General features: G+C 42.4%; 1 protein-coding gene across 1 annotated transcript in view; it reads left to right on the forward strand.

The window, feature by feature from the left end:
- Positions 1-24,836, forward strand: part of PIP4K2A (phosphatidylinositol-5-phosphate 4-kinase type 2 alpha) — a 1,425,784-nt gene that overhangs the window by 1,315,932 nt on the left and 85,016 nt on the right. Inside the window, 1 exon segment of the mRNA XM_044064562.1 lies at positions 23,172-23,412. Coding sequence (XP_043920497.1) covers positions 23,172-23,412 — 241 coding nt within the window.

Here is a 24,836-nt window from a genome sequence, read left to right on the forward strand (position 1 = left end):
TGACATGGGTTGCCACTGTGCTGTGGGTGATGCTGTTGTTGCTATCTGTCATTGGTTTGCATTACTAAGGTTAACACTGACCTAGCTGCATAATCCTTTTTTAATGCACACTGTTCATCTACAGGGTTGCATGGACCGTGCTATCACAAACACAAGAAATTCTCACTTATACAGTAAAAGTGCATTAGTGTCATGGACCCCTGCCATAAACTAAATATATAATAGAAGGTGTGAAGTTGTACCAAAAAGGAGTTACATACAAAGAAGGGATAACCTCTCTGGTCAGTATCATTGGGAAAATACAATCCCTCAATAAACATATAAGGCAAGCTTCAAAATACAAAATGGCAAGGATTCCAAACACAACACTAAAGCTTTCTTCAGTGTTGTTCATAATCTACAGGGGAAATCTCAGATCGGGTCACAGTTAATGTAAATGGTCACAAAGTACACTTATCTGACTAACATTACCAATTCCTTGTCCGACAGTTTGAATGCGGATTTCACCACCATGTCATTACACAAGGGCCACATTTCCAGACCTGAAGAATGTAAAACCTGATGATTCACAGACACTCTAGTTAAAACATCTCTTTAATAAAGTACACACCACAGTGGCAATGGTACTGGACAGTGTTCCTGGCTGTGTCATACACAAGTTGACATATGAAGTAACCACTCACCTAAACGCTCTGTCCAGATGCAGCCTCTATACAGGTTACATACTTGTGGAATGACACACGGTAATGGTGTTCACAGTCCACAAGGGTTGAGCTACAGCGTCGTCTTCTTCTTCTCCTTTCGGATGCTCCCATTAGGGCTCACCACAGTACATAATTTCTTCCTGCCCTCTGCATCTTGCGCTGTCACACAATCCACCTGCATGTCCTCTCTCACCAAAGACATAAACCTCATCTTAAGCATTCCTCTTTTCCTATTACCTGGTGGCTTCATTCTTAGCATCTATTTCAAAATATACTCTGCATACCTCCTCAGCACATATACAAAACAACTTAATCCTGCCTATCTTTTATGATCTACTAACCTTCAAACCTGGCTTGACCCTCTAATATACTTATTCTTAAACTTGTCCACCCTCGTCACACCCAGTGCAAATGTTAACATAAATTGATTAAGGGTAGAACTACAACAGGTCCTAGTAACTCTCACCCTATAAGCCAGACCAATGTTATCTGGAAGGCTATGGAGCACAGCATTATGGAACTTATTAACAGAGACATTATGAACCTGCAAACACTGCACCATACCCACTTAGGTTCTCTAAAGGCCAGATCATGGCTCCTACACCAAGTAGATTTCAAGCCAGTCAACAAGGCTATAGGTGAGGGAGGGGAGGTCAGCACAGCCAAGCTATAGCATACCAGCAATTCATACCCATCCCAAATACTGGTATTATACATAACCTCAACAGACTGACCATAAACAATTGTTAGATGATGGCTTGACAACTGATGCACAGATGTAGGACACACTAACATTTGCAGCCTCCATGTACTATTCTATGCCAGTAACAAGTGGTATTCACCTGCACTCAGTCCTGGGACCACTCCTGTTTGGCATATGGCTTTCTTGGGTACAAGCAAACACAGTAGAGATATGTATGCCCACGTTTGATTACAATGCATACTGTGGGCTATACTTTATTCTCCAGATGACACACACATCCTCCAAAAGGGTATCATACAGACAGATACCTGGTGTCAAACTCATGCTGTAAAACTATAAGCCAAAGACAGCATAGTTTTACACTTTTAGAAAACAAAGTATCCCCAGAGTACCCAATGGGTAGTAGCCCCCAAAATGTGGAACATGTACTAATGTATACATAGAGCCATGTGTTAAGTCATCTCTTCTTTGTTAATCACATTACCAAAGGGTTTTGGAAATCCCTCTGTGGAGCACATAAGCAATAAAGGGTTTGCATGCAGATCCACAGAGGTTGTTGCACACCTATAATGATTAGTCATCTTTGCCAGACTTTGCTTGCTTTGGAACAGGTTTCAAATGTACCTCAAGCATAAACCCTCACTCACATTCTTCAATAGAAACCGTGATGAGCTGATGTGAAATGGAAGACATAGCCCAGGGATCACTGCAGTGGCTAAGCTTGTCACAAGCATACAGAAGGGACCTAAGATCTGGAAAGCGCCAGCATGCTCTGGCAAAGATAACAGATGTGTTCATGGAGAAAGCAGAGTACCCACCTATGAAATACTTAAGGTCACATGTATGTGTATGGATTTGCCCCACAGCTACCTTACATGTGTAATGCACATACAGTTGTCATTGTTATATGTCATACACTAGAAAAATCAAAACCCACTCCACATTGGCCAACGGTGTCACACAGCTGGAGCACACACACAGTCAGCAAGTGCGAGATTCAAACACTTTCCTAACTACATTATGATACTACAGCAGTATGCATTTACACGACGCGCTGTACACATTACTGGGATTTCACCTTTCCACAGGTATATTTGTAGGATGGTGACATCATCAGACTTGAGAAAGATGAGTATACCACTTTTAAGGTGTGTGAGTAGTCTCCAAAAAAGGTGCTCCTCCCCCGGGAGACACACACACTCACACACACAAAGTTGGCAAGTGCAGGATTCAAACCCCTACCTAACTACCTTATGATACTACAGCAGTATGCATTTACATGACGCGCTATACACATTACTGGGATTTCACCTTTCCACAGGTATATTTGTAGGATGGTGACATCATCAGACTTGACAAAGATGAGTATACCACTTTTAAGGTGTGTGAGTAGTCTCCAGAAAGGTTGCTCTCTCCCCAGGGAGAGACAGACACACACACACACACACAATTGGCAAGTGCAGGATTCAAACCCATACCTAACTACATTATGATACTACAGCAGTACGCATTTACACAATGCACTATACAATTTACTGGGATTTCAGGTTTCCACAGGTATATTTGTAGGATGGTGACATCATCAGACTGAACAAAGATGAGTATACCACTTTTAAGGTGTGTGAGTAATCTCCAAAAAGGTTGCTCTTCCCCAGGGAGACACACACACACACACACACACACACACACACACACACACACACACACAGTTGGCAAGTGCAGGATTCAAACCCCTACCTAACTACATTATGATACTACAGCCGTATGCATTTACATGATGCGCTATACACATTACTGGGATTTCACCTTTCCACAGGTATATTTGTAGGATGGTGACATCTTGAGACTTGACAAAGATGAGTATACCACTTTTAAGGGGTATGAGTAGTCTCCAAAAAGGTTGCTCTCTCCCCAGGGAGAGACACACACACACAGACACACACACACACAGTTGGCAAGTGCGGTGTTCTTAATCCAAACTAAGTACGTCTTTACACTTCAGCAAACAATATGGAGTTACAGGGTGCAATACAGACATTACTTGCTGACAGATGGCACAAAGGTTTTTTTCACATTTGCTAACCTCAGCAGGCTTATCATACTAGGTGTATTGTGTGTGTATTGTATGCATAGGCCACGACCATATCATATATGGGTTGATGCACCACATGCTGGCACACACAGGGTCAAGCCTTGAGTAGCATCTTACCTTCACCTACATGATACTACAATATAACAGAAAGATGATAAACTTCAACAATTGGCTGAGCTTCTGGTGTCATTCAAAGGGGATCCAGTCTCTGTCTATCTGTGATGACATGATAGACAAGCCTTGTTGCTTTGCTACAGATGGTTTGCACCTGTCGCCCCTATGCTTCTGAATACTGGCCAAGACTCTTGCTGTCCCCATATTACCTTTTTTAGGCACCGCTCAAAGGTTCATAGGTAGGTACTAGGCTATCGTCCCTGGGGCCTATACAAGCCCAGCCAAAAAGGTACCCTGGCTTTTGCCACCCAAGAAATCTATTTTCCTGTGACACTGTTGAGCAGAGACACAGACGTGATCCCCATGGTGAATTTCCTATTTCCCATCCAATCATCAAGATTTTTCTTGAAGAGTGCTAATGAGGAGCTTTGTTTGATATAGACAGGTAGTTTATTCCGGTGTATGTGAAGTCTCTGGGACAGGGATCTATCCCTCCGGCATGTTCTGTTTATTTTGGTGACAAGGTTTAGGTCCCTAGAGCATGTAGGTTCATAGGTAGGTACTAGGCTATCTGCCCAAGGGCATTTATAAGCCTAGCCAGAATGTGTTGGCTTTCGCCTCCCTTTTAAATTAGTTTCCTGGCCTCTGTCTAGCAGGGCCACTGAAGTGATCCCAGGGGTAAATTTACAATTTCCCATCCACTCGTCAAGATTCCTCTTGAAGAGAGTCTGCGAGGGGCTCTACCTAACATCAACTGGGATTCTAGTCCAGAGCGAGGGAAGTCCCTGGGACAGGAATATATCCCTCCAGCACATCCTGTTTATTGCTTTACTGAGGTTTAATTCACTGGAGCGTGTGGCACTAAGAGATTTGTTTTTCTTGAGGTGGAGCATGTCCATTAATTCTGGGTTGGACATGGCCTTATACGTCAGGCATAGATCACCTCTGAGCAGGCAGTAAGCAACCGAGTAGAGCTGGAGTTTCTTTAGTAGAGCTGCATAGGGCATCTCTTTGAGGCCCATGATCTTCTTGGTGAGGTACTTCTGTGGTCTTACCAGCTGTTGCATGTGCCAATTAACGTACATACCAAATGGGACATTGTACTCTATTATGGGCCTAATGAGTGATGACTAGAGGGGCACAATGACCTGTCTTGATCTAGAGGTGAACCCTTTCATGATTAGGTGGGCTACATAGAAGGAATATCTAACCACTTTGGCAATGTGATTATCAAAGGAGAGGTTACTATCTGCCTGGGTCCCTAGGTCCCTAATTACATTTTCTGTACATAGTGGATTATCACCTTTGTGGTCATTCGTGGGCACTTTGTTTTTCCAAAGGGGATGACTATGCATTTTTTGCCATTCAGCTTGAGGCCATGGTTTTGACACCAGGTATCTGTCTCTGTAAGACCCTTCTGGAGGATGTCTATGTCAGCCGGAGAGTCGATTATGGCCCCCAGTTTGCAGTCATCTGCGAACTTGGTCAGCCATAGTCCTCCCATGCTTGCCTGTACCTCAGAGAAGTATATACTGAACAGGAGGGGTCCCAGGACCGAGACCTGTGGGATGCCACTTGTGACTGGTTTAGAGTCGGACATGGCGCCTGCAACTCTGACCACGTGTGTTCTATCCATGAGCCAGTTGGCCACCCATCTCGTGACATAGGGGTTAATGTTCAAGCTGGTAAGCTTGTCTATGATGCCAGAGTGGGGAATGGTGTCGAAGGCCTTAGTGAGGTCCAGGCTGTGTAGACTCCCTTCCCTTCATCTATGGCCTTGGTAACTATTTCAAATAAGTCAACTAGGTTTAGGAGGCAGGATCTGCCTTTAACAAAGCCAATTTGGGTAGGGTCCAGTGTCTGGAGGTTCCCAATGTCTCTGTTTGAGTTCCATGATAATTCGCTCCATAGCTTTGCAGACCAGGCTGGTCAGGCTTATAGGGCGATAGTTCCCAGGTTCTGTTGTGGCACCACCTTTGTGGAGCAGGATGACTGTTGCTGTACGCCATTCTTTGGGTACATAGCCTGTGGTAAGGCTGAGTCTGAACAGTGAATTTAGGTGAGGGTTTAGTTCCTTTTGGAGCTCGTGTAAGACGCAGCCTGGGACACCATCCGGTCCCATTGATGCTGTGTTCTTAGCTTTGGAGAGGGCTGTTTTTACCTGCATGTCCATGATGTCTGGGGCTCTGCATTCTTCTGTAATGGACACAAGCCCTTTTGGGGGTGGGGGGTGAAGTTTGCACTAAACTTGTCCGCCAGGATGTTGGCAATGTCAGTTGGTTCAGTGTATTTTTTGCCATTTTGCAGTAGCTCAAAGCATATCTGAGAGTTGCCACCTAAATGTTTGATATAACTAAAGAAGGCTTTGTGGTTATCTTCCTTGGCAATTTTTCTTTAGAAACTGGCCTTGGATGATTTTATGAGCGATCGTAGTTTCTTGCTAATAATGATCAGTGATGCCTTTCCTTTTTGGAATTTTGCTCTATCATGTAGTAGTTTCCTCCTTCTGTTCTATAGCTTATTTATGGCCAAGGACCACCAGACTGGTTTCCTCTTTTTGGAGGAGTGAGTCTTGATTTTACTCGGGATGGCTCGATCCATGCATCCCTGTAGATGCTCATATAATGCACTTGTAAAGGATTCTGCGGATTGGTTCGCATTATCCTGTAGCAGGGGGGGGCTTTGAAACTTTGCACTTTGGTCTCGAGAAGAGTGAAGTTTGCTTTTGAAAAGTTTTTCACAGTGGTTTCCTTGACTGGGGGTGGGGTCAGGATGTGGATGTCCAGTGTGATTACTTTATGATCTGATCTTACCAGCGAGGGATTTACCTCTGGTGTGGAACACTGATCCCCCATGTTGGTGATGATCAGGTCCAGTATGTTGTCACCTCTAGTGGGCGTGGTGACCAGCTGTTTCAGGGCGTTTGAGTTTATAAACTCTAAAAAGCATTGAGTAAAGGAGTTTGTACTTGAGTAATTCTCCCAGTCAATGTTTGGGTAGTTGAAATCTCCTAAAATTATGGTGTTTGGTAGGACCTTTATATTTTCCAGTGTTCTCAGGAATGCTGAGTGAGGGTCCTGAGATAAGGTAGGTGATCTGTAGCAGGCTACGATCTGATAAGCAGCTTTGACCACTGTTAGTTACACTTGGATGGTCTCCGAGGCCTCGTGCTGTGCCACTAACCTGGAGGTGTGGGTATCCTTTATGAAAATGGATACACCCCCTCCTTTTGTATTTCAGCCCAGGTTTGGGGCTGAAGCTCGGAGAGATTGGGATTTCTTTAAGTGGAGCATGTCCAACAGCTCTGTGTTTGACATAGCTTTGTATGTTAGGCAGAGATCACCTCTGAGTAGGTGATATGTGACAGAGTAAAGCTGGAGTGTTTTGAGATGGTCTGTGTAGGGCATTTATTTGAGGCCACTAATCCTCTTTGTGAGGTATTTCTGCGGGCTTTCCAGTTGTTGTAGATGTCTTGTGAGGTACATACCAAAAGGGGCTTTGTACTCTATAATGGACCTAATGAGTGATGAGTAGAGGGGAACAATGACCTCTTTTTTTTCTGCATGAGAAACCTTTTGTGATGAGGTGTGCCATGTAGAAGGATTTCCTGACTACTGTGGCGATGTGATTATCAAAGGAGAGTCTACTGACCACCTGTGTCCCAAGTTCTTTTATCACACTTTCAGTGTTAAGTATACTACCGCCTATGTTGCAGTTCATGGGTACAGAGTTTTTACCAAAGGGGATGACAATGCACTTTTTGGCATTGAGCTTGAGGCCATGGCTTTGACACCAGGCATCTGTCTCAGTGAGGCCCTTTTGTAGGATGTCCACATCGTTAGTAGTTTTGATTATTGCTCCTAGTTTGCAGTCATCTGGGAACTTCATTAGCTAAAGATCTTCTGTGTTAGCTTGTACTTCAGGGAAGGAGATACCAAACAGGACAGGACACAGGACTGAACCCTGTGGTACTCCACTTGTCACTGGTCTGAAGTCAGACTTGGAGTCTGCTACTTTCACAGTGTGGGTTCTGTCAGTGAGCCAGTTTGCAACTCATCTTGTGACATAGGGATTTATACCTAGTTTAGTGAGTTTATTTGTAATTCCAGAGTGGGGGATGGTGTTGAAAGCCTTGGCAAGATCTAGATAGGCTGTGTGAACCACCTTACCCTTGTCTACGACTTTGGTGACTGCTTCAAAGAAGTCTATCAGGTTTAGGAGACATGATCTGCCTTTTACAAACCCAAAATGGTTGTGGTCCAGAGTTTGGAGATTACCAATGTCTTTATTTATAAGTTCCATGATGATACATTCCATGGCCTTGCAGACCAGGCTCATCAGGCTAATGGGGCGCTAGTTCCCGGGGTCAGTGGTGGCTCCCCCCTTATGTTGTGGGATAACCGTCGCTGTGCGCCATTCAGCAGGCACAAAGCCTGAGGTGAGGCTATGATTGAACATGGTACTTAGGTGTGGTGCCAGTTCGTTCTGTAGTTCATGTAGAATGCAGCCTGGGATGTTATCTGGTTCCATGGATGCTCTGTCCCTGGCTTTGGAGAGTGGTTCTTGCCTGTGCAGCCGTGATGACAACTTTGTATTCTTCTGGTATAGAGATGGGCTCTTTCATGGGTGAGAGGAGGGTAAAGTTAGCATTGATCCTATCTGCCAGGATGTTGGCAATATCAGTTGGGTCTGTATATTTAGTGCCATTGTGCTTTAATGCAGAGCAGATCTGAGTGTTGCCATTGTGATTCTTGACATAGCTATAGAATGCTTTGTGGTTGTCTTTAGAATCAGTGGCAATTTTGTTTTTGTAATTAGCTTTGGAGGATTTTATCAGGGATCACAGCTTCTTACTGAGGCTGACCAGGGAGCTCCTCCACTCATGGGTTTTACCCTCTTTTGCAACTATTTCTTCCTTCTGTTGTGCAGTTTGTTTATGGCAGGGGACCACCAGATTGGCTTCCTTTTCTTGGAGGATAGCATCTTGGTTCTGTTTGGGATAGCATGATCCATGCACTCATGTAAGTGCTTATAAAGTGCAATTGTGTAGGATTCTGTAGTCATAACTGTATTGTCCATCTGCATGGATGTCCTGAAGTTCACCACTTCTGTCTTAAGAAGCATGAAGTTGTCTTTGGAGAAATTTTTTAACATGGTTTCCTTAATGGGGGTGGGGGCAGAATGTGGATATGTAGGGTAATTAGCTTATGATCAGATTGGACCAATGAGGCGTTGACTTCGTGTGGAACCGGTCACTCAGGACAAACCAAACCCTGTAACCAACACAAATAACCACAAAGTGAGCTAAATGTTACTCATTGCCAGAAGTCTCAGCCTCCAAATGCACACACTCGAGGCACTTCTCAGTATGGAGAATATTGATATTTGTGCAGTAACAGAAACCTAGTTCAAGGCTCCAGAGAGCACACCAGCACTACCAGGATACTACTCATTCCATACCTTCCAGCATCAGGACCTGGATCATAGTACATAGGTTGGGGATGTATCCATATTCATCAAGGACACCTACACTTCTCTCTACATGCTCTCTACAGGATATGTACCCATAGAATGTTGCACAGCAATGTTCTTCTCACTCCACAAGGGTGGGGCCAAAAAAGACCCTTGGCATTCACGCTGTATGAACCTGATGAGTCTGATCTGCAAGGCAGTGGAGCCAATCATAATGGAAGTTAACAGTAAAGACATTGGGAACCTTCACACAGTTGAGCACACCTAGTTTGGCTTCGTCAAATGCAGATCACGCCTCCTGAACTGGGTGGATTTCTTTGAGACAGTTACCCAGGCTACAGATGATTGAAATGAGCTCCACACAGCCTACCTATACCTCGCTAAGGCCTTTGACACCATTCCCCACTCAGATATCATAGATGAACTCACCAACCTGGGCATGAATCCATACATCACAAGATGGATTGCAAACTGGCTCACAGATAGATCCCACAAATTAAGAGTTGAGGGCTACATGTCAGACTCTACACTGGTAACAACTGGTGTCCCCCAGGGTTCAGTCCTGGGGTCCCTCCTGTTTGGTATAGACTTCTCAAAAGTACATGCCAACACAGGAGGGTTGTGGTTGACTAAGTTTGCTGGGAACTGTAAAGTGTTTGCCTAATAGATTCCCCGGATGACACAAATATTCTCCAGAAGGGACTCTATGAAACAGATGTGTGGTGTCAGAATCATGGCCTCAAGCTCAATGTGGAAGAATGCATAGTAATCCCCTTTAGTGAAAACAAAGTACCCACAAATTACCACATAGGTGTTACCCCTTAAAACTGACAAGGTAATAAGGGATCTGGGGACACAAGTAGATAGTCATCTTTCCTTTGACAACCATGTTGCCAAAGTGATTGGGAAATCCTATGTGGCCCACCTAATCAACAAAGGGTTTGCATCAGGATCAAAAGAGGTAGTGGTGGCCCTCTACTCTTAAGTCATCAGACCCATCATTGAATACAATGCACCATTTTGGATGTACTCAACTAAGCATATCCAGCAGCTGTAGAGACCACAGAGGTACCTCACCAAGAGGATTACTGGCTTCAAACAGTTGTGTTATGCAACACAACTGGTAAAACTAAATCTGTTCTCCATTGCATACCGCCTACTCAGAGGCACACTCTGCCTAACATACAGAGCCATGTCCAACACATAACTGTTGAACATGCTCCATCTACGGATAACAAAATTGAGTCGCACTACACACTCCACGGATATGAACCTCATCACAACAATGAATACAACATGCTGGTGGGTAGATTACCATCCCAGACACTTGCCTTACTGTGGAACAGAGTCCCAATGTGCATTAAACAGAGCCCCTCGCTGACACTCTTCAATAGGAACCTTGATGAGTGGATGGGAAACCGACAATTCACGCCAGGCATCACATCAGCAGCCCCACTAGAAAGGGGCTTAGGGTACTAACTATTAGAACTAGGGCTTGGGAGACTACCCAATAGGGTGGTGAAAGCTGCACAACTTGCCTATGCTAATATATGCCTTCGTGAAGATAGTCTACTACATACCTATGAACCTATGTGACTGGTACATGTCTACAGATAGTAGATGTGTACTTCATTGTACAGTCATGTTGTACAGCAGGCACATGGACCACATACACTGAAATGCTTACAGATACTGGTGGCTGTTATGTACAGTGGGTGAGATGTTCACCTCATGTCTTTTGTGCCATTGGGATGTGTGCTGGGTGGGACAGTCCTGGATGGCTCCCTGTCATGGTCACCCTCTTACACACATCTCTGCCCATCCATCTTTGGCTTATTATACTGTGTTCCCCCTACATATATATACAGGTACATAGGTAGGTAATAGGCTATCTGCCTGAAGGCATATATTAGTATGGCCAGAGTGTGCAGCTATCACCACACATGGGGTTAGTTCCCTAGGCCTCTGTGTAGTAGAACTGATGAAGTGATCCATGGTGTGACAGTTCAGTTTCACATGCACTCATCAAGGCTCCTCTGGAAGAGTGTCAGTTAGGGACTCAGCTTAATGTAGGTTGGGAGCCTGTTCCAAAGCAAGGGAAGTCTGTCATTTAGTAATGCATCCCTCCAACACGTTTTGTTTTTTGTTGTGATGATGATATCCCTAGAGCATGTGGCACGGTGAGCTTGGGTTTACTTCAGATAGCGCATGTATATCAATTCTGCATTGGACATGGACCTGTCTGTTGGGCAGAGATCGCCTGAGTAGACAGTATGCAACAGAGTACAGATTGAGTTACATTCAGTCTTGTCGCATGGGGCAACTGTTTGAGGCCAGTAATCCTCTTGTTGAGGTACTTCAGTGGCCTTTCCAGCTGCTGAAGGCACCTAGTCAGATTCATCGCAAGTGTGCCGTGATACTCTCTGATGGGTCTGATGCCTGATGAGTAGAGGGAACCTCCTTTGACCTACATGCAAAGACCTTGGCAATTTGTGGGAACACATAGCATGATTTTCTAACCACTTTGTGAATGTGTTTCTGGAAGTAGAGATGACTATCCACATGTGTCCATAGATCCCTTATTACCTCCATATTTAGGGTGTTGGCACCTATGTGGTATTTGTATGACTGTAGCTGGAGGCCATAATTTTGACACCACATCTGTCTGACTGAGACCCTTTTTAAGGATGTCTCTGTTGTCCCAAACATCGATTATGACAACCTTTTTGCAGTCATCCACAAACTTTGCTAACCATAGCCCTCGTGTGTTTGACTGTATTTCTGAAAAGTATACACCAGACAGGAGGGGTCCCAGGACTGAGCCATGGGGGACAGCAGTTGTTACCAGCTTGAACAGGAGACCGCAATTCTTACCTTGTGAGATCTATCTGTGCCCCAGCTTGCAATCCAACAGATGACATACGTGTTTATGCACAGGTTGTTGATTTTGTGGATACGACGTGTGTGGGATGTTGGAAAAGGGCTTTTCAAAGTCTGTGTAGGCCGTGTGGAGCTCATTTCATTGATGTATGTTCTGGGTGACTGCCTTGAAAACTGGCTAGCAGGTTTAGGAACCAAGATCTGCCCCTGACCAAATCAAAATGGGTAGGGTTGGGTGTTTGTAGGCTCCCAATAGCTCTGTTTGAGTTCCATAATGATGGACTCCATGGCCTTGCAGATCAGGCTTATTAGGCTTATAAGACAATAGTTCCCATGGTCTGTTGTGTACCAACATTTGTGGAGTGTGCCAAACGTTGCTGTAACCCATTCAGCAGTTTCATATTACAGAGGGTGAGTCTCAACAGACTGTTCAGGTGCAGGGTCTGTTTGTTTTGGAGTTCACATATGACACAGCCAGGGAAACCATGTCATCCCATAGACGCCATGTTTTTAGGTTTGGATAGAGCTGTTTAACCATTGTATATGTGATTTCTGGGTATTCACAATCTCCATGTATGGTAATGGGCCCTTTTGTCAGTGAGAGGAGGGTAAATATGTATGAACCTGTCTGACAAGATGTTGGCAATGTCAGTCATGTACATGTATTCATTTACACTTTGCACTGACTCAGAACATATATGAGTTTACATTGATATTTATGACATAGAGAAAGAAAGCATCATGGTTCTCTATGGACTCTTTGACAATATCTTTCCCAGAATATGGCTTGGATAATGTTAGGAGTGCTCATTGTTTCTTGATGATACTGATCGGAGATTTATTGATCTTGTTTGGATTTTCACTTTCTTTGAACAACTTAAGTACTTGTAGTACATAGTTTGATTATGATAGGGGTCCAATATATTATACGGGTCTGTTTTCATATCACTGGCAAGGCAGGATTGGTGAATAGTGACAAGTGTCTGGAGTAAGAACTGCAACTGCCAGATATGTGTGGCCCTCTGCTGTACTCAGACACGGCTTGTGTGTGTGAGCATGCCCAGTATGACCTTTCAGTATGTTGCTGACTGAAATTTGCTAAATTTGTTTAAGCGTGTGAGCATGCCCACTATGGGCATATATACTATATGTGTGTGAAAAATCAAGTTGCTTTTTACTTCAGGGCTCACCTTTGTGTTGTACATAGACAGGAAGCATGCTGTGCCTGCAGGGCTTCCATGAGTCAATTTGCAGAGACTTATCAACATTTCATACAGGGGGGACAGCTATTATTTGTACATTTCTACCCGGGGGGCACACCTGATTGTTACTGTGGGTGTACATAGGATGAGGGGTACACCTGACACTTGTACACATTTGCTAGGCCTGCACTGCTATGTCAGGTACTCTATTTCAGTCTGTACTGTTGCCTATCGTACTGTCTTGAGGCATACCACTATACTACAGACCTTAGCTTCCAATTACACACATATTAGTTTGTGACTTCATAGCCTACCCAACCCACATCACACTGCCTGGCCTGCTGTTATCTGTCTGCATAGGCCTGGGGGGAGGTTACTCATATGCCTCTTCAGAGGGCATGATACAGCATTTGTTTGTGTCTACAATTGTCCTGCCTGGCTGTGACTGTTAGGTATGTGACCCCCCACAACTGGTATGTGTGAGTGACTTAAGTTGTGTCTGTGCCAGTGAAATGCTGTCATGGCTTAGTGGTTCAGTACTGTGACTATAGTGCACAGTATCCTGAGTTTGAGCCCTGTCACTGCTTTTTATTTTCCTGCTGGGCAGACCTGACTGGTTAAGGAACAGTAAAGCAGGTGTGAGCGTGTTTACCTGACTTTGATCAACTTTGCCCGACTTTGCTCAACTTTGCTCGACTTTGCCCAACATTGCCTGATGTTGCACTGGTTAGCATGGTGCGCAGCTACGCACAGTTGTATTTAAATATGCTCAATACTAGTAAAATTTGCTTAGCAGTGCTTTATTTTGCTTAAAATAGGGACTCATGCCTCAGATGGTGATGCAGGGCAACCTATGTCAGATGCACATATTGCACTCCCTATACATGTTTGAATACAGGTAGTGTCAAGTTAGGCATCCCTTTTACTGTATATGTGAGTCAGAGAGAGGTGTCATTTCCAGGGTTCCTACTGAGTCAGTATATGTGCTATGCATTGCCTCTTTGCCAAGGCCAGGGCATACTGGGCACGCCTCCTTCTGCCTACTGGGGCAGGCTCAGGTTGTTCCTCCTCCGAGTCACGCTGTGCCTCTGCAGGCCTTGGCAATGGTGGGGGGCTGTTTGGCCCTTCCCCATGTTGTTCCTGCTGCAGCTGTTTCCGCAGGATCATATTGTGTAGCATGGCACATACCATGACAATTTGGGTACATGTAGTTGGTGAGTACTGCAAGGCTCCACCAGATGCATCCATGCACCGGAACCGTGACTTGAGCATCTCAAACACACGCTCCATTATGTTTCTTGTTTGTGCATGTGCCTCATTATGGAGTTCTTGTTCAGGTGTGTGTGCATTTCTGATAGGTGTCAACAGCCACGGCTCCAGTGCGTATCCAGCATCCCCCACTAGGTGACTATCAGGATGTCCCCATTGGCAAATCTCTGGTACAGCTGCATCATATGCCAGATGTGGGAATCGTGATAGCTACCAGGGCAGCCAGCACACACATTCATTATTATGCCCTGGGCATCGCACACAAAATGGCAGTTGGTGGAGGGGAAGCCCTTGCGGTTGATGTAGACCCTACCCCACTCACCGGGTGGTGCTTTGATGTGTATGTGCGTGCAGTCTATTGCACCCACTACCTCAGGATATTCTGCTATTTGGTGGAAAAGATGCATATTGCTGGCCAATGCCTCACGGGAATTGGGGAAATATACGTGCTCGCTGACATGGCATCCAGGAACTGGTGCAGTACCCTGGATGCTGATGCCTGTGGAATCCCCATCATATCACCAGTTGGTCTCTGGAAGGTACCTGTAGCTAGTATTCTTAAGCCAACACATACCTTGGTATCCACTGGGATGGGTTCCCCTCTGCTGGTTCTGTGTGTGAGGCGTGGCTGGTACAGCTCAACAGTTTGCTGCAGGAGGTCTCTGTCCACCCTATAGCACTCCACTATCTCCAGCTCATGTAGCCCCTGGTAGGTTATCCTGGGTTTGTACACTCTTCTCCGTCTCCTCACTGTGAGTTGCTCAGCAGCATTCACACCATCACCACCCTCAGCACCTTGCACATGTTGGTTTATGATAGCAAGAGCAGCCCGTAACATTTTGTCTGACTTTAAAGTTTTTAAGCTTTCCCTCTTTGTATACTGCAGTGTTGCAGAGTTTTTGGGAAAAAATAGGGAAGAAAGCTGTTTGCAGAGTTTAAAGTGCTGGGCTGGACTGGGCTAGTCTGCTGCCTGTGTAATTGGCTGATTCTGATATATTTCACCTGGCAGCTCTGCTATTTCTCCTTGGTTAACTTCCTACTACTTCTTTTCCTTCCTTTTCCATTTCTGTTTCCGCCTGTTGCAGCGCCGCGCACCACACATGCTATGTGCACGTTTGCAAGAAATTTCAAATATTTTCACGGTGTGCAGATTTGGTTTCTGGTTTTCAAAGAGGATGACTGTAGACACGCCTCTTGCAATCCTGAGCAACTCAGGGCAAACACAAGACACTGTGCTCCAATAAGCTTACAGCCTTTCTGACACCCCCCATGATGTTACCTATATTCTACTCTACTACTCACCTACTCCTACACTTACACTCTTGGGACATGGCTCACATGCTGGGGAAAATTGGGATTCATTGTCCTTATTTGCATAGGATTGCCTACTAATGCATGGTTACATCTCTCACACTGAGCTTCCCCCCCTTAGCAACCAGTACTCAGTGGCCATGTTGTCTTCAGTCTGCCATTCACCTGCATGGCAGGATAAGCTTTTTAGTGAAAATGGCTATTTTTGGCTATTTTTAAATTATTTTCTTGTTTTTTTAAAGCGCCGCACGTTTGCGCAGTACTGCGCTACACTTAAACATCGGAGATTGGGGAAAAAAAGTTAGATTTTAATAATTTTAAACATTTATAAATGCCAATGGTCTTATATTTGGCCATTGGCATGCTTCCTCAACTGTATGCATCCTTTATTTGGAGCCGTCATAGCTCCGTTTAGCTATTTGTGGAACGGTAGCCCATTACCAACGGAGTACATTTCTGCAGATAACACTAATCTTCCACGGACAGGTTAGTGTTTCCTGGATTGCAAATTTACCTCATTTGCATAGCTTTCAGCAGCAAATGAGGCAATTTGCATACCATGATGCTGTCCGTGCAAGACTAGCTTTAGCAGCTCTCGTGCACGCCCCTGCTGGCTGTACCTGGATCGCATGGCAGACATAGTGCCTCTGTGAGCTCCTGCACTCTTCTTGCACTCTGTGCAAGCTTTCGTAAATCTGGCCCAATGTCTCTGAAACATTACTCCACCCCCCCCCCCTCCCAACACACAGTTTCAGCTCTTTAGCAAGATTATTTTTATATTTTAAGACTGAATGTTTTATATCTGGAGTGTTGGTCAGATTTTTTTAGTCACAATATCATGAAAGTGAATACTTTTTGTTGGATTTAGGACATTTATTTATTTATTCATTCATTTCAAAAATGTTAGATATCAGACGTGTTAAATGAGTGCTTATTATTGACCACATTACTTTGCAGTCAACAGTTGTGTTGCTCAATAGCCAGTCCCTTTGTACCGAGGGATAAAGCCCCGACTATGCTGCATGTGACCAGAGTTCAGTTAGCAGCTTGTCTACATATAGGACCTGACTGGGAGAATGAGGGTGAGCAGCTGCTGCTGGGTCACCCATCCTGTTGGGAGGGAGAAGTGGCTGACTCATCAGACTGGTGATGTCTAATAGATGCATTATGTGTTTACCTAGGGATTTCCAAACCTGCAGACCCTTTGGCAAAGAGGAATTGGCATACAGAGGCCTGCAGAGGCATGTTTCTGCATGGAAGGCAGTGAGGGTAGGCCATCTCCCCCGAGGATCAGCAAGTTGGCCCACTTCCTACCACCTGACTCTCACAAAGGAACAGATGACTGCTAGGGATTCCTGAGTGGTAACAAATAGACTATAGGCATGTTCATCCTCCCTGTCTGTGTCATCAGTGGACTAATCTGGTAATTAAACTGGGGTCCCTCTATGCCATAGTCAGAACTGTGTCTGTCTATGCCACTGATTCAGGCAAAAATCTCAGACATTGGCGTGAATGGGCAAGCCTGCAATTTTAGGGGCTGTTCTGTCAGTAAGCAACTTAAACTGCATGGACCATGTGAATAAATTCCAGACAAAGTCTTCTGTACCTGTCTGAAATGTACAAATTCTACATAGGGCGACTTATGCATTTTCAGAACAAACCCTTTACCTCGAGTATCAAAACTCTCTAAGCGTATTACTGAAGGAGTAAAAGTATTCTTGCAAATGAGACAGAAATTAAAATAAGGGTGGTGAGCTCCTTGCACTCCCCTTATGTATTATATTCTTACTGTAAGGTTGTTCAACTCAGAGAAGCAATTATTCAAAAAAATTGCACTTTCTACACCACCCATCTGCATTGGAGCTCACGAAATATATACAGTTTCTAGGATTACCTGCATTTCTGAAAATCCAATTCCAAAAAGTGTAACTCAAAAAACATGAAAAAAAGAGAAAAAATGTTTTTTGTGTAATTCCATCTGCACCCCCTATATTTATTGTACAGTGGATATAAAAAGTGCATACACCCCTGTTAAAATGCCAGGTTTTGAGATATAAAAAAAATGAGACCACAATAAATCATTTCAAAATTTTTCCCACCTTTAATGTGACCTATAATCATATAATTGAAAAGTAAAACAGTAAGTAGCAAGTAATGATACAACAACCAACTAACTTCATAGTACTGCATTCACACACAGACAAGCCATTACGTCTTGCTTTTTTACCTCTCCATATACCTCCCATCAGTCTTCTTCCAGTGGGTGTTAAGCCAATTCTGTCCTCTGACAGTGGCTTTGTGGTCTTTGCCCAAGGTGTCAGCTGACTGGTGGGAGCTGTCTTCTGGGCAGGCATGATGGTTGTTTGTACCCTGGCCATCTGCAGACCCACAGCCATTTGCCTATCAACTGATTTCCCACCTCCCATCACCAGGCTTCCTGATTCACAGTACAAGGACCCACATGAAAGCAGCCATTTCACCATCGACCTTCCCCTGCAGCCTTAAAGCTCAATTCGTATGGCTGACACACTTATGTATATGCCATACATATCCACACTGAGAAGCCATATCATTTACTGTAGCTGTAATCAAATGACAGCAGAAATCAATAATGTTCACTCACAGTCTGCCTCTGTGCCCACTGTGAATGACCATATTTTGAGTCTTAATACCTCAGATGATTAATTGTGACAATGTAGTTGTGATCAGGTAAAAAATGTCCACAAGCACTGTTTCCTGAAGCACTGATCAGTGGTAAGTTGCTTGCACAAACATCCAACCCCCTCCCCTCCAAAGACGGACACTTTTGTTTACATTGCTGAGATTTGATTGCAATAGAAATAGACGGTAATTATGGTTAGTTTCATCCTGCTGTCAGATACAAATTCATTGCCATTGTCCAGCCCCTATACATACCCACACACACACACAGACCTTTTCAAATACCACTCTCTAGCCTGTCTTCAGATCAACTATTAATTTTACCTAAAAATAAATAAATACTCCTGTCTAAAAGGAATCACAAGAAATACAAGCAACTAAATAACAAAACTAGTTATGCCTTGCCAGTACCCAACCTCATGCTGTACCCCCATTCTCAAGAAGAGCAAAACTGATCAGTCCTAGAGTAAGTTTGTGTGTACCCATCCAAATTTAATTTGGAGGATGCTAGTGAGTCGTTTTGTTTAATTTGTAGAAGTTTGTTCCAGAGTTGTGGTAGGTGTTAGGTAATAAAATGTATCTCTCCACGTTTTATTTGTATGCAGATGGAGATTCAAGTCCCTAGTTCACAGTAAGAACACAATTATATTACTAATGCATCACATACAGAGCTTCTCTTTCATTAAGATTCTACATTCCTATTCAGGTTTGCTGAATGTCACACAGCATAATATAATATTCTGCTCCATGTAAAATGAAAATAGCAAGATGACAAAACATAGTAAAAGGAAATACAGTTACTGGTTAAGTCATTAACATTTGCCTAAAATGTGTTACTTGAAGGAGAATCAGAACAAATGAAAACAATGATGCTCCTTTTTGCACATATGTGGTAACAAAATAAGTGACTGGTTACGGATGTGCTTTATACAAAAATACACTAAAACTGTTTTCACTCTGGCATGAAGGAAGACTACCGACTCTGAATTATTGGAAGCCTTGAAGTTTTTCAGGCAAGGCACTGAGAGGTAGTTGAGGATAGGGAGGACACAGACAGTGCTTGTGTCATTATCGCCTTTGAAAGCCAAATATCTTGTGAAGAGTAAAAGCTATTAATGTAAAAATATTATTTATAATGAGAACAGTCAGTACATTCACAATCTTTGCATCAGTACTGTTGTATATTAACATTCATACAAACTCAGAATTATATTTTTCTAAAATTGTACAAATTTGTCACATCTTGGAAACCGCAGAACCTAAAATATTATTATCAGCACATTTTGTTAAGCAAACATCAGCTTTCACATAACAGTAAAAATTCCTCTCTGATTGTTTGTTTATTAAGATAATTACAGAAATATGAACAATTATGCACTGTTTTTTAATTAGGAACATAAATATGCTGACTAGCTTGCAAGATTTATAAATTGCATATCAAATATCAACAAAGTTTTTCTTAAGTTTCACCTGAGGCCATACAGTAGTTTGCAAGTCACTTACTTCTGGAAATATTAATATACATATGGAAAAATCCATATGCTATTGTAAACAGCTAGTAATATCCGCAGTATAATGTACTCTAAGTGGACATTGACAATACATTTTGTCTCCCACCATGACCCTCAATAACTTAGTTACAAAAATGTGAATGCAAATGTCAACACAAATTGGCAGTGACTAATATTTCTACTGCAGGATATCCTGAATTAGCAGTTAGTATCATTTGGCTACTTATACTTTGCTCTTTCAAATGCTACATATTATTAGTTGGTAAATCAGATAAGGAAGTTGGTCACAAAAAATATGTTGGCAGCATAAGGAGCTACAGGTTTTAACTGCTAGTGGTAGCATATAAAAGAAAGGTAGTACTAATCCAGTTATTATTAAAATGGCAGAACTTTTATCATCTGCTAATGCCTTGTCAGAAATATAAATGCACAATTAAAAGTTTTACCTGAATGACTGTAGGTTTTCTGTTTTTGCCTCTGCAATCCTTTGTGCTACTGATGTGAATCCTTTATTCATTTTGTAGTGCTGAAGGATAACCCTTTAAGTCCGAGTACATTTTAAGAAAATATTTAACCATGCCTGAGACTTGACATATTCAGAAAAAGTGCCAAACCGCCCAGGCACGCAGACACATTCTGTTCGACAGGAAGTGATAACAGCAAGTTTGTTACAGACAGGCAGTCGTGATAGGGCCCCCCAGCTAGCACACAGGGCCAAGGTAGGTGATAGATCTGACTTGCTAGTTTTGCTGTCTTCTCTTATGATACATAAAATACATAGATGAAGTTTAATGGGCATCTTGTAATTTGGAGAGTGCACAGTAATCCCCATCTGTTGTATGTGTATTTTATTTATTTAAATTTGTTTTTGGTGGTAGAACTCTGATCAAATAATGACCAATTACAAGCTTGGCCTGGCTTACTTCATAACGAAACAAAAATCAATGCACAGTATACAAATAACTGGTTTAAATTTATGAGCATGCATAGAAAATTTGACAAATATACACACAGCGGATCTAACAAACCAAATATGTGTACAGTTACATAAATGGAATAGAAAAGGGAAAATAAAGTTAAAGCAGGTGGAGGTATGGCAGTAGTAGTTAGGTTAGTAAAGCTTATAGAGACTGGTATTAGCTAGGTTCGTAAAGGTGATAGAGACTGGTAGGATGAAAGAGGGACACTAATATGTGTAGTGGGTTTAGACCACTAATGATGTGGTAAGCGAAGTCACAGTTTATGAATGAGTGAGGTAATCAGGTGGATCAGGCATGTGGGAGGTGAAGGTACTATGCAGTTGGAGATGCCAGTTTAGATGGCATACCCTTTAGTTGGACAGTTGCATTCAAACATGATTCACTCATGCTGTCATTACTCATCCACTTTATCTATTTCATGGTCACAGGGGAACCAGAGGCTGTTCCAGCCCTTACTTTGCACAAGGCAGCAAAACTAATCCTGTATAGAGTTGCACCATCTTTCACAGTATGCACATACAAAGGCAGACACTTATGCATGTGAACACATCTATGCACAGTTTGGAGGATTGCCAAGTCAAATACAAGAATGGCTTTGAGGTGAGGGAGAAAATCAACCCATCCAGTAAATTGCATCACAGACACAGGGAGGACATGAAGACCACATAGAGGCAATCCAGCTGAAATAATGAAATGGAGAACCAGGTTCTATGAGACAGTACAGCTAAACTCTGAGCCACTGTGCTGTTTCATGTCATTTGTGTTAAACTGAATTTGTCTTTGTTACATTTATGAATCTGAATGCTTATATGTGGCAGTGATCACCACTGGACTGCTTTCATCCAGTTTTTAGTACAGTTTTCCTCTGGATTAAACTGTCATTTTGAATTGTTAAGGAGAATGTTGAGGCTGTAATGAAAAGATGTCACTGCAACTGTTTTGCTAAGCATTGTCCACCTCCCTTATACACAGTCATGCTGTTATTAACCATAAATGTGTGAGGTGTGTATCAGGTTTATAACATCTTTACATGAAACCTTCCTCTAGGAGTGCACACTTGCTGTGGTAACGCTGGAGAACCTTTAGTGGTTAGTTTAAGGGTAACAATTGAAATGGCTATGGATGCCTAATATGGCTATTGGGGAGTGTTCTGCAGTAGTGAATCAAAGGCTGTTTAGTTGGTATTCGTGGATAGCCATGGAACATATGTTATATGCACATCGTTCATTGACGATGTGGGGCAGTTTGAGGAAAAGTTACTTCAGCCATTTTATTATAAATTAATTCCTTGATGTAGTTTCTGCATCAGACATCTGAGTTCCCTGAAGATGGCAGTAGTAAGTCAGACATATTAGATGGTGTTGGAGCTTTTTTCTCCAACTGTGAAGCTTGTTGACAAAAATCTGTAGAGTTCTTTTATTGGAGCTGTATGGATGAAACAGCTGCTGCTTACTTAGTGGTAAAAGAACATTTCTGACAGCTATAAGCTCCATTTTAGATTTTAAGTGCTTTCAGTTTGCTTACCTTTTGCACTATGGCATGCAATGCCTACTGAGTTGTGTAATGCACTTCTTCCGTTTCAGTCGGGTTCTGAAAGTCCTGTTTCCTTAATACAAGGTTCAGTGAAGTTGTGTTTTCCCTACCATTACATCAGTGTCACAAAAGTCAGCAGATGTCAGGGTAGGGTTAACATTGTAATGTGTCCACAGACTTTAATGTATGCAGTTTCACTCAGTGAATACAACCCATCACTAACCCTACCCTGACATCACTAAGGATTCTGTAAATTTATGTGGGCTATTGTTTAATATAAGGTTTACAAAGCTTTTTATTTAAAAATATCCAGAATATGCAAGCAGTGACAGGGGACAAAAATGCTTCTAGAAACATAGTTCATTATATGCCATGATATATAAAGCAGTCCAGGCTTCCCCTGTACCAAATAAGCCAGATGGTTCAGTGCATGTCACATTCTTTGTTATAAACTAAACCCTGTTTTACTATTCCTGCAGTGATAGAGGTAAAGCAGTCCATGTCTTCAGGCTAACCAACATTACTGTTCTTTTGGTCATGCAGCCAAATACAATTTGTTTATGCTTATTATGTGAAATTTTTAATATGATTACATTTTATTGTAGCAAGTTTTGATGTTTCGTAAAACATAAATGACAGAGTTGCCATTTATTTTATACATTTTGGTTAGAGCAGCTGCACTGTTTTAAGTGGTCACTTTTCTTTCTGATTTATTTTACAATTATTTCCTTTTTCCTAGTTCCTTGCTGTGCTAAAACTTATGGACTATAGTCTGCTGCTTGGCATTCATGATGTTGAGCGAGCTGAACAGGAAGACGTGGACTATGAGGAAAACGATGAAGATGAGGGAGAAAGCGATGGAACACATCCTGTAGGAACACCTCCTGACAGTCCTGGAAATACATTAAATAGTTCTCGGCCTACAGGTCCTGGGGAATTTGATCCAACGATTGACGTTTATGCAATAAAAAGTCAAAATAGTAAGCAGTTTTTAATTTCCTTTATTTTTCATTTGTGTATCACATATTAATTAGAGCTTGCTAACTTTTTTAAAGCAATCTGGTTGCACATTCTCCACTAAAGTACATTCAGACAAGGAGAGAGAGTGAAAATCCTGCAGACATTTGATGAGTTTCGCTTGCTACTCCACAGCCTGTGTAACAGACAATAGGTAGTAGAATTCCCCTACTGATTTGTGGACATTCAGTTAGTATGTGACTATACCACGCTTTATCTTAGATTAGATACTGTGCTGTGCTTACATACCCGATAGGGTAAAACTGAAATCACCTGATCTCTGTTAATTCCTGTGTATGTTTCTGTTTGCCTTGACTGTGCCTCTTGGCAGTTCTACTACAGTAATGCTTTTTGGTGGGGGTGTAATACAGATGCTTATTGGGAAGGTCTAGCATAGTTCATAGCAAAGAGATATAAAAATTAAATAGCAAGTGTACTACAAATTGCTGATAATTTTGTATGTTGAGAGGAGTTTTTCAGTAATTTTAAATCCTATTGCTTAGGATTTATACTTTATTTTGTAATCACTGGTAGAAGTTCTTTAAATATTCATGAGTAGTCATAGTACTGTAAAATATAAAGTTAAAATAAATTTTCAGCAGAGCTGTTTGTGACCAAATATAGGGCATGATGCAGTTGTCAGTTTGGTCTTCATTTACATCACAAATTCCACAAAATATTTCCTGAGCATGCTTTGCAAAAAGACATTGCATAATGTTTACATAATTTATCTTTTTTCTCTAACTATGCAGCTGTGCTGAAACTGTGCTTTAAGTTGACATATCCTGGTTAATGTAGTTCACTTTTTGTTGTTTTCCAAGAAATGCATGCACTGGCTTGACAAACTGGTCCATATTTCTGCAGCACCATTTTCCTTCCAAGTACCAAATAAACAGGGAGATCGTGACCTGATTTATATACAGATTAAACAAAAAGTGCTTCTCATTTGGTCAGATGCAGTATCTCTAATCCAAGCTGTTCACAGCAGGACTGTAAATAATTATGTCAGTCATCTGCAACATGCTGGGTAGGTACTGCTTAATAAAAATGGAGAATGTTGTTTGCAGTATTTCCTTAGTAACATCTGATGTGATAAAGGTGCCTTTCTTTTTTTTTTTTGTTGACTTGAAAGACAATGATTTATTGGTTTTCTGATGGTCAAAATACACCTGAAGATGCAAAACAGACTTGTTTTTTTATTGTAAGGCATAGACTGTCACAACTCAAATATTACTAACAAAAATGTGTTAGTAGTAAAACCGTACAAAAAGACAATTGTTCAACCTTAAACCCTACCATCAAACACTACGTTGTCCTGTACTACACAGTGGTATACAGGGCACACTCCATATAAGGTGTTTGGAGAGGTGCTGTCTAAAAATATTTT

Source organism: Protopterus annectens, chromosome 3.part0, assembly GCF_019279795.1.
Source record: "Protopterus annectens isolate FY-2018-M chromosome 3.part0, PAN1.0, whole genome shotgun sequence".
In the NCBI taxonomy this organism is placed as follows: domain Eukaryota; kingdom Metazoa; phylum Chordata; order Ceratodontiformes; family Protopteridae; genus Protopterus; species Protopterus annectens.